This window comes from Hylobates moloch, unplaced genomic scaffold, assembly GCF_009828535.3.
Source record: "Hylobates moloch isolate HMO894 unplaced genomic scaffold, HMol_V3 SCAFFOLD_3, whole genome shotgun sequence".
In the NCBI taxonomy this organism is placed as follows: domain Eukaryota; kingdom Metazoa; phylum Chordata; class Mammalia; order Primates; family Hylobatidae; genus Hylobates; species Hylobates moloch.
Window position 1 is genome coordinate 459748 of NW_026652278.1, and position 15428 is coordinate 475175.

Here is a 15428-nt window from a genome sequence, read left to right on the forward strand (position 1 = left end):
GGCCCATCTGGTCGACCTGTAAGGACACACGGGGTTTGCTGGGAGGAGCACACTGCGGGTTACTGCGTCACGGTCAAGTTTACTGACACCCCGGGAAGTGAGGCTCCTCATACTCAGACACTGAGTGCCAGTCTCTGGAGAGCCCTTCTACCGAGCAGGCGCTGGGAACACTCCCCGACACCCCTCTTCTCGGAGGTGCACGCTAGGGAGGCTCCGCTCCTGGTGAGACCTGCCGATCGGATAGCAGAGCACACCGACGAGTCTGCTGACATTGACGTTTGTAGGGTGAAACAATCTCCAATGAAAACTCAGTGCATGGGTGGCTGGAAACACACTACTATGCGTGTGCGCACGTGTGCATGGCAGGCGCAAGTGTTAAGTATGTGTGCGCATGTGTGTGTGTGATATGCACGTTTGTGTGTGTGCATGTGTATATGTGTGATATGCACATGTGTTTGTGTGCGTGTGTGTGCATGTGTATGTGTGATATGCACGTGTTTGTGTGTGCATGTGTATGTGTGATATGCACGTGTTTGTGTGTGCATGTGTATGTGTGATATGCATGTGTTTGTGTGTGTATGTGTGTGATATGCACGTGTTTGTGTGTGTGTATGTGTGGGTGCACACGTGTCACAGACAAGGAGGAAGAGGGAGGGAGGGAAAGCTGTGCACAGTTTCACACCCATGGCCCTCTGGACTCCCTCCCACCTAAGGACGGGCCATTTGCTTTCACAGAAGGCTTGTTATCATCCACATCTGTCCTTTGAGTCGGGGCTTGGTGCCCAGATGTTCATGAGATGAGAAAAAGGGAAAGGGATTTTGTCCATGAGACTCCCGTCTGTCAGCTCCTTTTCTTTTTGGAATAAACCTTCTTGTTGCTAAGTGCCTATACTGGAGTGGAATCCAGTTCCAATGGTGGCTGGTTTTGGAAGTTGAGTCTTCACTAAAGGATGTCTGGGCATTTTCCCAAGGCTTGAGCCCCCCATTGGCCCTCTGAGGCTGACAGCCATCCCCAAAGTCCAGAGCAGCCCCCAGCACCCGTGGTACTCTCAGCCCTGCAGGGCTGGGGCTATGACAAGGACGGGGCTGACAGGGGACACTGAGTGGGCAGAGGTGTGCAGGGGCCCTGTGAAGCTGCAGGGGCAGCTCAGACACACGACAGCAGAGGGTCTCGAGGGTTCTGCCCAGAGCGAGAATGCTGGGGACAGACCTGCCGCCACCACTCCCGGAGTAGAACGCAAGACACACACATTGAACACTGGGAAAGATCAGGGCAGCCCCCTCCTGCGATCTCGGCCCTACCCGGCCACACCAGGGGAAGCCAGGACTCCGTGGGCGGCAGGGCATCTCGGGCAGGGCCATGCTGGGGTCTGGGTGGGTCCTTTGATGGAATCCCCTGCTCTGCCTCTGGGGTGCCCCAGGACAGAAACCCGATGACCATGTGCGGGGACCAGCACGTGGAATTGGGATAAAGGGAGTGGGCGTGGCCCAGGGCGTTTCCCCGCTGAGGTCTTTCCAAGGAAGGGGGCGGGGCGTGAACTGCTGCTGAAAGGAGGAGTCCCTTCGGTGCCCCCAGGGACCTCATGTGGCAGATGGCCCCACTCTGCTCTGAAGCTCCTCCGGGAACACCCTGTCCTCTGTCCCGTCTACACAGTAGTTTCGTTTTTCCAGGGTCCCGTTCGGATGTTGCCGGTCCCGTCGGTGCCAAACGGCAGGCCTTCTAGCAAGTTACCCTTGGGCAGCCCGTTCTGGCTGGGGCCACCAAAGGGCAGGGACTGTGTCCTCCGCAGCATCTCCAAGTGGCTGGGCCTGAGCGCTGCCTCCCTGCCCGGCTGCGTGGGGCAGCTGTAGAGGGCAGGGCTCCCATCGCTGCCCTCAGGCTGGGTGACCATGGGGAAGGGGTCGCCCTGGGCGCAGCAGGCCAGCGTATGTGCCCCCGCTGGGCCGTCCAGAGAGCTGGGGGGGCTGTCTGTGCGCGAGCTGCGGGGGCTGCCATCCAGGCTGGATGGGATGTGGTAGGCGTACTCGGGCTCCTCTGCCGGGTGCCGGCTAAAGTAGGGCGGCTTAGTTCTGCCCTGAAGGCACCCGTGCAGGTGGGGGTCGTGCCCGAAGGCGCCCTCCTCCTGCAGGTGCATGTGCGCCTCGTCCGCCGTCAGTGGCTCGCAGTGCATCTTGGCGCAGCACGGGGTGGCCGGTGACAGGCAACTGGTGTGGCCCTGCGCGGCCTGCAGGTTGGTCATCTTGCAGGGGCCTGGTGGGTGCGCGAAGCCCCGTGGCTGGCCCAGGCCCGGCGAGTGCAGGCAGGCGGCGCGGCCCAGCGCGGCCCCGTTGGCGTCAAGCGCGGGGTGGGCGTCCTTGCGGGGTGGGCAGCATGCCCACCAGCACTGCCACACGTCCTCGCGCTTGGCGCAGTGGTGGATGAGCACAAAGAGTCCCAGGGTCACACAGAAGGCGCCGTACAGGCAGCTGAAGACCATGTCCAGGAAGTGGCCCTGCGACACCGCCAGCGCCCCAAAGGCCCACGTGGCGGTGAACAGGAACAGCGTGAAGGCGGCGGCTCGCAGCTGTGCCTGGAATGAGTGCTCGTTCTGCAGCACTGAGGCGCCGGGGGCATCGCGTGCGGGTGGGGTGCCGGGCCGGATCCCATGGCTGCCCTCGGGCGTCGCCAGCCGCCGCTGCTCCTCGGGCTGTGTGCGCAGCTCGTACCTGCGCCCCGGGTGGCGCCGCAGCTGCACGTAGGTGCCCAGGAAGTACACGCAGGTGACCAGGGCGATGATGGCGGCTGGGCCGTAGAAGGCACCCAGGCTGGGCTCCCAGGCCATCCAGCAGCTGTGGGGAGACGCACGTCAGTGTCAGCGGGGCCAGCACGGCCAGGACTCAGGACTCCTGCAGAGGAAACGGCCCTGCACCCACCCGGACTAGCGAGTGGCTTTGCACAGCTGCAGCTTGGGGGCCTTGGGTGTTTCTAGAGTTGCTGAGAGTGTGGATGGCAACTGGGCCCTATTGGCCCTACCAGCTTGGGAGGTGGGGGAGCCAGGAAAGTGTTCCAGGTGTGGGTGGAGGCGGAGCCGGGCAGGGGGCCAGGTGCAGGGCGGGTCTGGGTGGCAGGGGCAGGAAGGACAGAGCTGAGTGGTTGGGGCTGGTGTGGGGTGGGTGGGGCCGGGAAGAGGTGGAGTGGGGTGGGCGGGGCTGAGCAGAGGGCAGAGCTGGATGGGTGGGGCCAGGCAGAGGGTGGAGCTGAGTGGGCGTGGCCAGCGTGGGGTGGGCGGGGCCAGACAGAGGAGGGGCTGGGTGGGCGGGGCCAGGCGGAGGGCAGGCGGGCGGGCCATCCTGGGGTCGCAGAAGAAACTGAGGGCCCTGAATCAGGGGTTCCAGGCTGGCTCTGGGCACTAATGGCTGGATGGCCGTTCCTACTCGTTGGGGTTTCCCTTCTCAGCTGAGCTCTGTGCTGCTGCCAAATTGCTATTTGTCCCCAGGCCCCTCCCATAGAAGGCAAACCAGGCCTGCCTTGTCCAAAGGCAAATATTAGGTCGGAGTTCCTGGGAGAGGAGGGGGCGCTGCACACTCCTCGGGGGTGCGAGCTGGGAGGGGCGCAGCTCTGGGCGAGCTCCAGGTCCAGGCCCAGGCCCTGCTGCTTCATCCTGGGCTTCCCCACCACAGGTGCCTGGGAGGGACCTCGGGCAGAGCCCACCCGCTGCTCCCAGCTCCGGCTCCGGGCGCCCGGTACTCACTACGCCGTGTCCTCGTCCTCTGTCCCGTAATTCCTGATGTTCGTGGCAGCCGTGACCCCACAGATGATAAAGGGGACCCCTCCGCTGACAAGGTAAAACCTGCCGGAGAGGAAGGCGTTGACCCCCTTGCAGACGCCGCCTGCATCCTCCGGGGACAGCGTTGTCCCCCACTCTGCGGGGCAAGGGAGAGCAGCAGGTGCGGGCGGAGCAGGAGGAGACCAAGAACCCCGACCCCCGACCCCCGACCACTGACCGAGCAGCCAGTGCCGGCCTCGCCTGGCCTCCCGCGGGCCTCTGCACCAGGAGAGGGCCCTGGCCAGGTCCTGGCAAGCGTGGGCCCCGGGAGAGCTCCGTTGGCTGCGGACTTCTCTGCAACTGCAGGAAGCCCCTGGCTGCAGGTGGGACTGCTCCCCGAGGCAGCGTGGGGTCACACAGGGAGCTGTGCATCCCACCAGGTCCCCAGGTCATGCCCCCTCCCCGCGGGTAGTGCGTGGCCAGTGACTAGCAGTGCCCTGTTTTAAACAGTTTTAAGGCCCCGCTCAGCCTCAGAGGAAGAAGCTCGGAGGGCTGAAGTCTCTGCTCCCAGTCAGACCGAGGAACCTGGCCTTGGAGGGGCAGAGTCTCATCCTGACAGGCGCGGCCCAAGCCCAGGACAGGGGCTGACCTTCCCCTCTGCAGGTCCTGGCAACGGTGCTGAGGGCGCCCAGGGGTCCACGCAGGATGCTGCGTGTCCTGGATTGGGTGCACTTGCTCACCGCCTCCAGCCCCCACCCAGACCCATGAGACAACCCCTGGCTGCCAGCCCTATGGAGCATGGGTGACCTAGGGGCCGGCTCAGAGACCATCCCCCATGGGTGCTGTCTCCCTGGCTGCTGTGAACACCTGGGTCGGCCACAGACCCCTGCCCCACACGTTCAGTGGGCTCCAAGGTGCAGGGGTGGGAGGGGGTGGCCTACGTCTGGTAGTTCTCGGGGACTCCCCAGGAAACCTGTGCTTCCCAGACTCTATATCCCAAGAAGATATCCTTCAGGAATCAAGATGAAACAAAGACACTTTCTGATAAAAATAAAACTAACAGCATTTGCTGTGTATCGACCTGGATTTCAGGACATGTTAGATGAAATTCTTCAGGGTGGACGGGGGGTGGACCCTCCTGCAGGCACCGCACCTGTGGGAAACCCTGACCAGACCTGCACGGTGGGCCTTGGGCCGGGAGTCCACGCTGTGGACCTCACCAGAACAGCAAAACCCTGACCAGACCTGCATGGTGGGCCTTGGGCCGGGGGTCCATGCTGCGGACTTCACCAGAACAGCGGGGAGCCCCTGGGCTGCTTGGGGGGACTTGGACTGCCTGGAAGGAAGGAGGAACACCAGAAACGCTAGAGGATAAACATAAAAGATTTGTCTCCCCCTTCTTAATTTCCTCCCTCGTTCAATGACTGTTTAAAGAAAGGACTTTAGCACTGCCTTGTGGAGAGCACTGGGGATGGTACTCTGCCCAGCATCTGTAGAAGGAAAGGTGGGAGGCAGGAAACGGTCCTATATAGTCGCAAGTTTTCTGTAAATATGTTATATGAAGAGAACAGTTTTACTCTACATAGGCTGTGGAAGGTTTGTGGATTTTAATCCATTAGAGCAACCATAAGAAACTAGGTTAAAAACTAGGCAGGGCACGGTGGCTCACGCCTGTAATCCCAGCACTTTTGGAGGCTGAGGTGGGCGGATCATGAGGTCAGGAGATCGAGACCATCCTGGCTAACACAGTGAAACCCCGTCTCTACTAAAAAGTACAAAAACAATTAGCCAGTCGTGGTGGCGGGCGCCTGTAGTCCCAGCTACTCGGGAGGCTGAGGCAGGAGAATGGCGTGACCCCGGGAGGCGGAGCTTGCAGTGAGCTGAAATCGCACCACTGCACTCCAGCCTGGGCGACAGAACGAGACTCCGTCTCAAACAAACAAAAACATTAAAAGAAAAAATTTTTTAAAATATTAAAATAATCCAAAAGAAGGAAGTAAAGGAGAAATGGAAGAATTCCAAAGAGCAAAACAATCACTTAAAGTGGTAAAAACGGAAAACAAAGAGTAAAATGTAGACTAAATCCAACCAGATCAAAATTCCAAGTAATTTTAACAAGCTCCGATCCAAAGGCAGAGGTTATCAGAATAGATAGTAAGCTCCTGGGACATGGTGACTAGAATAGAAACACTTTGAATATAAGACACAAGTAGGTTGAAAGTAACTGGATGGAAAAAGCCATGCAGTGCCAACTGTGAGATGAAGAGAGCTACAGTGGCTACATGGATGCCCGGCAAAGTAGACGATAAGACAGTGAGATAGAGGGGCCCAGGGGATGCAGAAGTGTCCAGGATGGACCCACAGCACACCGGAGTGGTGCAGGACGGACCCACGGCGCACAGTTGCGGTGCAGGACGGACCCACGGCGCACACTTGTGGTGCAGGACGGACCCACGGCGCACAGTTGCGGTGCAGGACCGACCCACGGCACACAGGAGTGGTGCAAGACGGACCCACGGCGCACAGTTGCGGTGCAGGACGGACCCACGGCGCACACTTGCGGTGCAGGACGGGCTTTTCTCGCCGCCGCCGCTGGGCAGTCACCGCCGTGGACGTGCAGGCGCGGAGCTGGGGCCGGGGGCGGGGATGGGGGGGCTCCTCTGGGTCCAGCATCCACCATCCACCGCCTGACGTGGGCCCCTCGCAACAGCCTCGGCCCACCTGTGTCCGGGGAGTTGTTCCCGCCCGTCTGGCAGCTGGGAACACCCTCTCCTATGGCTCGGAGCCCCAGCCAGGGTAGGGGTCCAGCTTGTCCTCCTCCTCTGGGTGCTGACGAGTCTGTCACTCAAGCGTCATCTTCTGTTACGTCGAATCCCGTCTAAACCCCAGGCAGACTCTGGGCGTCGAGGAATGCCCACCCCACCCCTCTGTGCCCAGGTGCCCAGCGTCGGGGCAGCGGCTCGCACGCCAGGGCCACTCACTGGGACATCTCCGGGTTACGTGATTTCTGGGGGTCAGGCCAACCACTGCCTTTGGGGGAAGGTTTCTAGAAAGGGAGGGCGGATCTGAATCTCGGTGAAATCCTAACAGCTTCGCCTTGGGAGCTGTCAACCCGACCCAGAGGTGTCCAGAGGAGCAAAGCGGGAGCTGACTCACGGCAGAGCACATTGCTCAGAGCCTGGGGAAGGTGGCCTGGCCAGGGAGGGTGCAGAGCCGGGGAGGGTGCAGAGCTGGGGAGGGTGCACAGCTGGGGAGGGTGCAGAGCCGGGGAGGGTGCAGAGCCTGGGGAGGGTGCAGAGCCCAAGAGGGTGGCCTGGCCGGGGAGGGTGCAGAGTCTGGGACCAGCCCTGAGTGCACCGCCACGTGACCCAGGGCCAAGTGAGGGAGGAGTGGCCATCAGTGCGGGGCAGGTAGATGAGCATCGCATAGGAGCACAAGAGCTCGGTCCTATGTCGGCTGAGTAACACCCCCAGACATCCAAGTGGTTCCCTGAAACCAGTTAAGGTTTCACCTCACGCGTCAAGAGGGACCTTGCACATGTGGTTAAGTGAGTGATGGTGAAGGGCGGAGACTGCCCTGGGTTGTTTGGCTGGACTGACGTCACCGGGGTCCTCTTAAAGAGGGAGGACAGAGATCCCAGTGGAGAGAGGACGCGGGGCTGCTAGCTTTCAGGGTGGAGGAGGCCCCAAGCCCAGGAGTGACGGTGACCGAGGCAGTCCCAGAGGGTGCCGGGGGAGGGAGGCAGCCCTGCCCACACCTGGACGTCCGCCCAGCAGGGCCCATTTCGGACCTTAAGGCCTCTCGACTGTCGGATGATCCCTCTGAGTTGCTTTAGGCCACTGAGCTTTCTCCGTGGCCACAGCAGCCACAGGAAGGCGGTGCGGCCCCAGCTGTGCGGTGAACCCCAGCTACACACAGTTACAGGACAGACGTGCTGCTGCTAACAGGGGGTGACTGGGGAGCCTCGTGGAGGAGACACGGTGCGGATGTGTCGTGAGGACGGGTGCCTTAAACCGTCCCTAGAAGCACGAGGCACCCCAGTATCACGGACTTTGGGTTCCAAAGCTGACTCAGCGAAAGGGAAAGTCTCTGCGGCTCCGGCTGATGTGAGGAACAAACATAGGCTCCCCCCCGTCAGTGAGGAAGGGTGGGCGGCCCAGAAGAGAGCGGAAGAGACCTGCGCACGCTTCACAGAGGAGAGGAGAGGAAAGGACGGCGCAGCCAGCAACGCTCACAGACGGGCGGGCGCAGACGGACGGGCGCAGAGGGACGGGCGCAGAGGGACGGGCGCAGAGGGACAGAGACTGGCGCAGAGGGACGGGCACAGAGAGACTGGCGCAGAGGGATGTGCGGGGCCCCTGCCAGGGATGGGCTTGTGAAGACTTAGCGGGGTTAGAGCTGAGCCCCTCATGGGTGGGAGAAGCCTGCAGACCACCTGAGCCCTCGGAGACCAACGTGCCACAGTCGGCAAGAGGGATAAAGGGATAAAGCCCCGTGGTCTCGCCAGAAGCGGGTCCGGTGCAGCCATGGACATGGGGAGCCCCAGCTACCGACGGTTACAGGACGGGCCTTAAAGAAGCACGTGCAGGGAAAGAAATCAGAGAAATCTGATATGAAACCACGTGAGACAACAACCCCAGGCACACACAGCTCGAAGCCGGTGCAGCCTGGGGATGCGTGTGCCAGGCTGGCGAACCGGGAGGAAAGACAAGGAGGCCCCAGGGCCAGGCCAGGGAGGCACGGCCGGGGTGGGGCCGGCCCCAAGGTTCCCGCTTCTGCCCCGCGGGTCGTGACCACAGTTTCCTGGCCGTGCTGGCGTGTCCGGCCAAGATAGCAGGTTCCCGGGCGGCGCTGGTGTGTCTGGCATCTTCCTAAGTGTTCCACTGCACTCTCAAAAATGATTAAATTTAGAAAGTATTTTTAAAAGGAAAGAAAAGAAGAAAGAGACAAGAAACAGGCCTGTGATGCGGGTGGAGCTTCGCAGTGGAGGGGGCGGCTGCAGCTGACCCTGCCCAGCCCCTCGGCCATCGGCGCCTCGGCCCCGTGCCCAGCCTGAGTGCTGCCGGCTCCGTGATCCCTCCGGGCACACTCGCCTGCTGCTGGTTGGAGCTGATGGTCGGAATCAGTGCATGCTGGGACACGGGGAAAAGGGGCGAGGACGCAGACTGCGGGTGTGGTCCCGCCACGGCTCTGTTCCCGCCATGGCTGATGCTGCACACCTCTCCCCGGGTGCAGAGGCACCATTACAGCCTGAGCAAAAAGGTCCCGGACCCAGGTGCCACCCAGGGCAGCCCTTCTGAGACTAACACTGTGTCCCCGGGCTCAGGTGAGCAGCACTGCCTCTGCCTCCATGCTGCTCCTCTCCTTTCACCACACGCATGCTTACATGTGCACACACGTATGCTTGCATGACACTTCCACGCGTACATGCCCCCCCACTCTCACACACTGGAACACACATACCACATGCACACTGGCACACATGCACACTCTCACACACTGGCACACATCACACACACAGGCACATTCACATGCACAGGCACACATATGCACAGGCATGCACACAGACACACTGGCACACTGGACATGCATAGACACACATGCACACATGCACACTGGCACACACCACATACATGCACACACACACTGGCACACTCCACATGCACATGCACACTGGCACACTCCACACATACATGCGCACATGCACACTGGCACACTCCACACGCAGATGCACACATGCACACTGGCACACCCCACATGCACAGGCACTCACACATGCACACACGCACACTGGCACACACCACACACACATGCACACACACAGGCATGCACACTCACACAAGCACACATGCACACTGGCACACACCACACACATGCACACACGCACGCTGGCACACTCCACATGCACAGGCACTCACACATGCCCACTGGCACACATGCACACATGCACACTGGCACACTCCACACGCACAGGCAGTCACACATGCACACATGCACACTGGCACACACCACACACATGCACACACGCACACTGGCACACATGCACACACGCACACTGGCACACTCCACACACATGCACACACGCACACTGGCACACTCCACATGCACAGGCACTCACATGCACATGCACAGTGGCACACTCCACACACACAGGCACTCACACGTGCACAGGTGCACCTGGGCTTTGCAGGTCCTGCGTTTTTCACGGGTGGAGGCTGTGGGAACCCCGGGTCGTGCAAGTCCATCAGTGCCATTTTTCCAACAACGTGTGTTCATTTTATGTCTCTGTGTCATATTTTGGTAATTCTCTAAATATTTCAAACTTTACCATTATTACTATGGGGAGCTGTGATCAGTGATCTTTGGGGTTTCCATGGTAGTTGTCTTGGGGCACCACGAACCACGCTCGTATAAGACGGTGAACTTAGCGGGTAAATGTCCCGTGTGATCTGGTTGCTCCACGGGTTGGCCGTTCCCCATCTCCCTCCTATTCCCCGAGCCACAAAAATATTGAAATTAGGCCAATTAATAACCCTACAATGGCCTCCAAGTGTTCAAATGAAAGGAACAGTTGGGCGTCTCTTGCTTTATGTATGAAACTGGAAATCATTACGCTTAGTGAGGAAGGCATGTCAAAAGCAGAGATAGGCCAAAAGCTCGGCCTCGTGACAAACAGCCACGTTGTGAATGCAAAGGAGAAATTATTGAAGAAAATGAAAAGTGCTCCTCCAGCAAACACATGAATGATAAGAAAGTGTGAAACAGCCTCATGGCTGATGTGGAGAAAGTTTTAATGGTCTGGATGGAAGATCAAACCAGACACAACATTCCCTCAGGCCAAAGCCTAAAATCCAGAGCAAGACCCTAAGTCTCCTTAACCCTATGACGGCTGAGAGAGGTGCAGCAGAAAAGACGCTCCAAGTTAGCAGAAGTTGGTTCGTGAAGTTTAAGGACAGAAACCATCTTCAGAACGTAAAAGTGCAGGTGAAGCAGCAAGTGCTGATGGAGAAGCTGCAGCAAGTTCTCCAGAAGATCTGGCCAAGAGAGCGATGAGGGAGGCTGCACTAAACAAGAGATATTTTTTTCTTTTTTTGAGGAGTCTTGCTCTGTCGCCCAGGCTGGAGTGCAGTGGCGTGATCTCAGCTCACTGCAACCTCCACCTCCCAGGTTCAAGTGATTCTACTGCCTCAGCCTCCGAGTAGCTGGGATTACAGGCGCCCATCACCACACCCAGCTAATTTTTTGTATTTTTTGTTGAGACTGGGTTTTGCCGTCTTGGCCAGGCTCATCTAGAACTCCTGACCTCAGTTAATCTGCCTGCCTCGGCCTCCCAAAGTGCTAGGATTACAGGCATGAGCCACTGCGCTTGGCCTAAATAAGAGATTTGCAATGCAGATGAAACAGCCTTCTATTGGAATAAGATGCCAGCTAGGACTTCCATGGCTAGAGAGAAGTCAATGCCTGGCTTCCAAGCCCCCAAGCACAGGCTGGCTCTCTTGCTAGGGGCTAACACAACCAGGGACTTTGAGTTGAAGCCAGTCCTCATTCACCATTCTGAAAATCCCAGGGCCTTTAAGAATGATGCTCAATCTACTCTGCCTGTGCTCCGTAAGTGGACAACAAAGCCTGGTGACAGCACATCTGTTGACAGCATGGTTTGCTGAATATTTAAAGCCCACTGTTGAGACCTGCTGCTCAAAAAGATTCTTTTCAAAATATTGCTGCTAGTTGACAACGCTCCTGGCCACCCAAGAATTAGAAGTGGAGCCTGAAGATGGCACTGAATTGCTACAGTCTCATGGTAAAATGTAACCAGTGAGGAGTTGCTTCTTATGGATGAGCAAAAAAGTGGTTTCTTGGGATGCAATCTGCTCCTGGTGAAGATGCCGTGGACATTACTGAAATGACAACAAAGGATTGAGACTGTTTCATACATGGAGTTGACCAAGCCATGGCAGAGTTTGAGAGGATGACTCTAGTTTCGAAAGAAGTTCCACTGTGGGTAAAATGCACCAAACAGCACTGCGTGCTACAGAGAACTCTTTTGTGAAAGGAAAAGTCAATCAATGTGGCAAACGTCATTGTTGTCTTATTTTAAGAAATTGCCACAGCCACCCCAGCCTTCAGCCACCACCACCCTGGTCAGCCCCGGTGGCCATCCACATCGAGGTGAGACCCTCCACCTGCAGGAAGATTATGACTTGTTGAAGTCACTAGCATTTTTTTTTTTTAGCAATAAAGGACCAGTGGCTGTATGGTCCACAGAGACCTCAGGTCATGGTTGTGGCCTCCTCTGCCACACCCATCTCAGTTTGCACTTTAGCTGAAGCCCTCACCTGTGCCGTGACTTGAGCTGTGCTCCATGTGGGGTGTTTTGCGGGTGTGCGTGCAAGTGTGATGTGAGCGTGTGAGTGCGTGTGTGTGTGCACATGTGCATGTGTGCAGTCCAAGTAAGTGTATGTGTGTGGTGCGTGTGTGCGTGTGATGTAAGTGCATGAGTGTACATGCACATGTGTGCAATGCGTGTGTGGTGTGTGAGTGCGTGTGTAAGTGTGTGAGTGTGTGAGTGCATGTGTGTGTGATGTGTGTGTGCACACTGAAGAGGTGGTACAGGTTCAGGTCCAGACCACTGCAATAAAGTGAGTCACACAAATTTTTTGGTTTCCCAATGCACATGATATGGTTTGGCTTTGTGTCCCCACCCAAATCTCATCTCAGATTGTAATCCCATAATCCCCATGTGTTGAGGGCAGGACCTGGTGGGAGGTGACTGGATCATGGGGTGGCTTCCCTCATGCTGTTCTCATGATATTGAGTTCTCATGAGACTGAAGGTTCTATAGGAGGCTCTTCCCCCTTCACTCTTCCCTTCTCTCTCCTGCCTCCTTGTGAAGAAGGTGCTGCTTCTCCTTCCCCTTCTGCTCCTTCCCCTTCTGCCACAATTGTGAGTTTCCTGAGGCCTCCCCTTCACCTTCCCCCATGACTGTAAATTCCTGAGGCCTTCCCTTCACCTTCCCCCATGACTGTAAGTTCCTGAGGCCTCCCAGCCATGCAGAACTGTGAGTCAATTAAACCTCTTTCCTTTATAAATTACCCACTCTTGGGTATTTCTTTATAGAAGTGTGAAAATGGACTAATACAGCACATAAAAGTTGCATTTACACTCTACTGTGTCGACTAAGTGTGTGATAGCATTATGTCTAAAGAAACAATGTACAAACCTTAACTTAAAAATCCTGTGGGCACCATGACCTGAGGCCTCTGCGGACCATACAGCCGCTGGTCCTCGAGGGGTTTGCTCTCTAATGAAAAGGCAGTTTGGGAAACGAGGCAGGAAGAGGCTGGTGGGGCCTCAGTTCCTGAAGACGGTGAGACCAGAGAATCATCTGGAAGCTGGTGCCAGCGCTGATTGGGGGCAGTGGTGTCAGCTTGGGGACACATTCAGCTCCCCGCAGGGCTCACCTGGCTGGCCTGACCAGCTGGCTCATTTCCTCCCAGCCTCCACTGTCAAACACAGCTTTGCCAGTCAACTGGCCACAGCCCCACCTGCTGTCCCGGACAGGGGAATGACCAGCACGTGGGCAAAGGGAGGGGTGGGAATGATTGCTGTCTGGCCACTGGCTGGAGCTGGCAACTAGGGTGACAGGGGAGCTGGGCCTGGCAGGGACTCCTCCCAGGATCCCAGAATGAAGTCACCAGATTGCAAGCCACCTAGCAGGCAGTCTCGTGTCTCGAAGTCACTGCCAGCTACCTTGTTATTTCAACCACTGAGGCCACGTGTGCAGAACCCAGAAATACATGGGACTCAGTTGAGGTCAGGGACACTGTCAATCCCCTTCTCCAGGCCCATTCCAGATGCTGAGCTGACAACTGACAGCCTCCTCTTGGCCGTCCACAGGCTGAGCGCCAGGAGCACCAGCCCTGAGCAGGTGCCTGGGCTAATGAGGGCCTGATCCTGGGGCCTCCTGGCCCAGGCAATCTCCCGGGCTCTGCCCTGGCCACGTCCACAGTGCACGGGACCTCCCAGGGGGCAGGTCTGGTGTGGCCACACTGAGCGCTTGGCCTCTGTGGGGCTCCAGGCTGGATGCACCATCAGTAGGCTGTTCCGTGGGTGTTTGCTGGGCACCCCGGGCACTCAAGCCAGGCTTTCGGTGGGTGCCTGCTCTGTGTGCTCAGGTCTCGGGTCTCAGACCCAGACTGTGGGCAGGGGTGGGCTCTGGGTGCTGCCTCTGTGCCTTGGACTGTGGGCAGGGGTGGGCTCTGGGTGCTGCCTCTGTGCCTTGGACTGTGTCCCTCTGTCCACTCACAGGAGGGCGGCCAGCAGTCCTTGCTCTGGAGCAGAGAGCATGTGGCTCACAGCTCCTGCCGGGCACTGACCCCTCACTCGGAGTGCTCCCTGGACCCCACCACAGAGAGCGTGACCGACAGAGGCCACCTTCCACAAGCTGCTGCAGTGACTGGATGGGAAGTGTCCCCATCACCCTCTGCCCTCCCCACCCTCTGTCCCGAACTGGGGGTCAGACCTGCATCTGTCTGCTGACACTATCCTGGTTCCTCATTTGCCCTGGGTTCCCAGAAGAGCCTCCGCTCGAGGGGCCTGCCCACCCCTTGCCTGACTTGGAACTGACCAGAGGCGGGAGTCTGATGGGCAGGAGAGGATGGAGGAAAGAAAGAGGCGCGGCCAACAGGAAGGAAGCCTGGGGCTCCATCGGCTCCACCTGGCACACAGGCAGCGTCCCCACCACTGAGGAAGGGGGGCCTCCTTGGGCTGCCCCGTGTTTCTGGTTGAGTGTCTGCATCTCTTCATCGTGAGAGGCCCTGCCACACCTGGAGGGAAAGGATGCCTGTGGGCGGGTTGGGTGTGCTGGGGGGCAGCTGGTGGGCGGCCTTGGGTGTGGTCTGGGTGGGAGAAGCGTTTGGGCAGGGCCCAGGGACGCCCCCAGACAGGGGCTGAGGGAACTGGAGTAGCCGTGGTGGCCCTGAAGGGACCGTGGGTGGTGGCGGGGGGTGGGGCGGGGGGCGCTGACAAAGCCTGGACCACGTAGGAGCTAAGAGCTTTGGGATCGAGGGACTGTGAAGGCGAAGGCACAGGCCCTGTGGATCAGCTCGGCTCCCAGGAGCATTTTCACCACATTTCGTTACTGTGTCTTTCACCCAATCCACACTCGCCCCATATGGCCTCACGCTGGGCAGGGGCCCAGGGTAGGGGGCCAAAGGGCCTGGGCTCCACGAGTAGTGCCCCTGCAGAGCGGCGTGGGTGGGCCAGGCATGCATCTAGCCCTGGGCGTGGCCTGGAGCCAATGGAAGGTGGGGAGGGGAGAGGAGGAGTGAGGGGAGGGAGAGGAGAATGGGGAGGGAAAAGAGGGAGGGAGAGGGGAGGGGTGAGGGGAGGGATAAGGCAGGGAGAGGGTCTTGCTGGGTGGATGCTGGAGCAAAGCACAAGCTCTCCCCTGGGGCAGGGTCTCTGGAAGGCAGGGAGGGGTTGGGGGCTGTAGTACACCAGGACCTGGCAGTGGTTTCTCGGGGCTGGGTCTGACATGTGGCCCTGGAGGCTCAGAGGACAAGGGAACGTGGCCCTCTTGAGGACAGTGAGGGTTGGAGGCTTGCAGCCCATGTGTCAAGGGTCCCAGCAGTGGGTGGTTCAAGGGGCCCGGGAGAGGTGACAATGCCATGAGCCGACCCT

General features: G+C 58.7%; 1 protein-coding gene across 1 annotated transcript in view; it reads right to left on the reverse strand.

Annotated features, from left to right (window-relative positions):
• Nucleotides 1–598: 598 nt before the first annotated feature.
• ADGRA1 (adhesion G protein-coupled receptor A1) overlaps nucleotides 599–15428 on the reverse strand; it is a 40436-nt gene continuing 25606 nt past the window's right edge. The window contains exons 6-7 of the mRNA XM_032174644.2: nucleotides 3732–3830; nucleotides 599–2829 (exon numbers count right to left, since the gene is read on the reverse strand). Coding sequence (XP_032030535.1) covers nucleotides 1647–2829; nucleotides 3732–3830 — 1282 coding nt within the window. The 3' untranslated portion in view covers nucleotides 599–1646. The remainder of the gene's footprint in view (nucleotides 2830–3731; nucleotides 3831–15428) is intronic.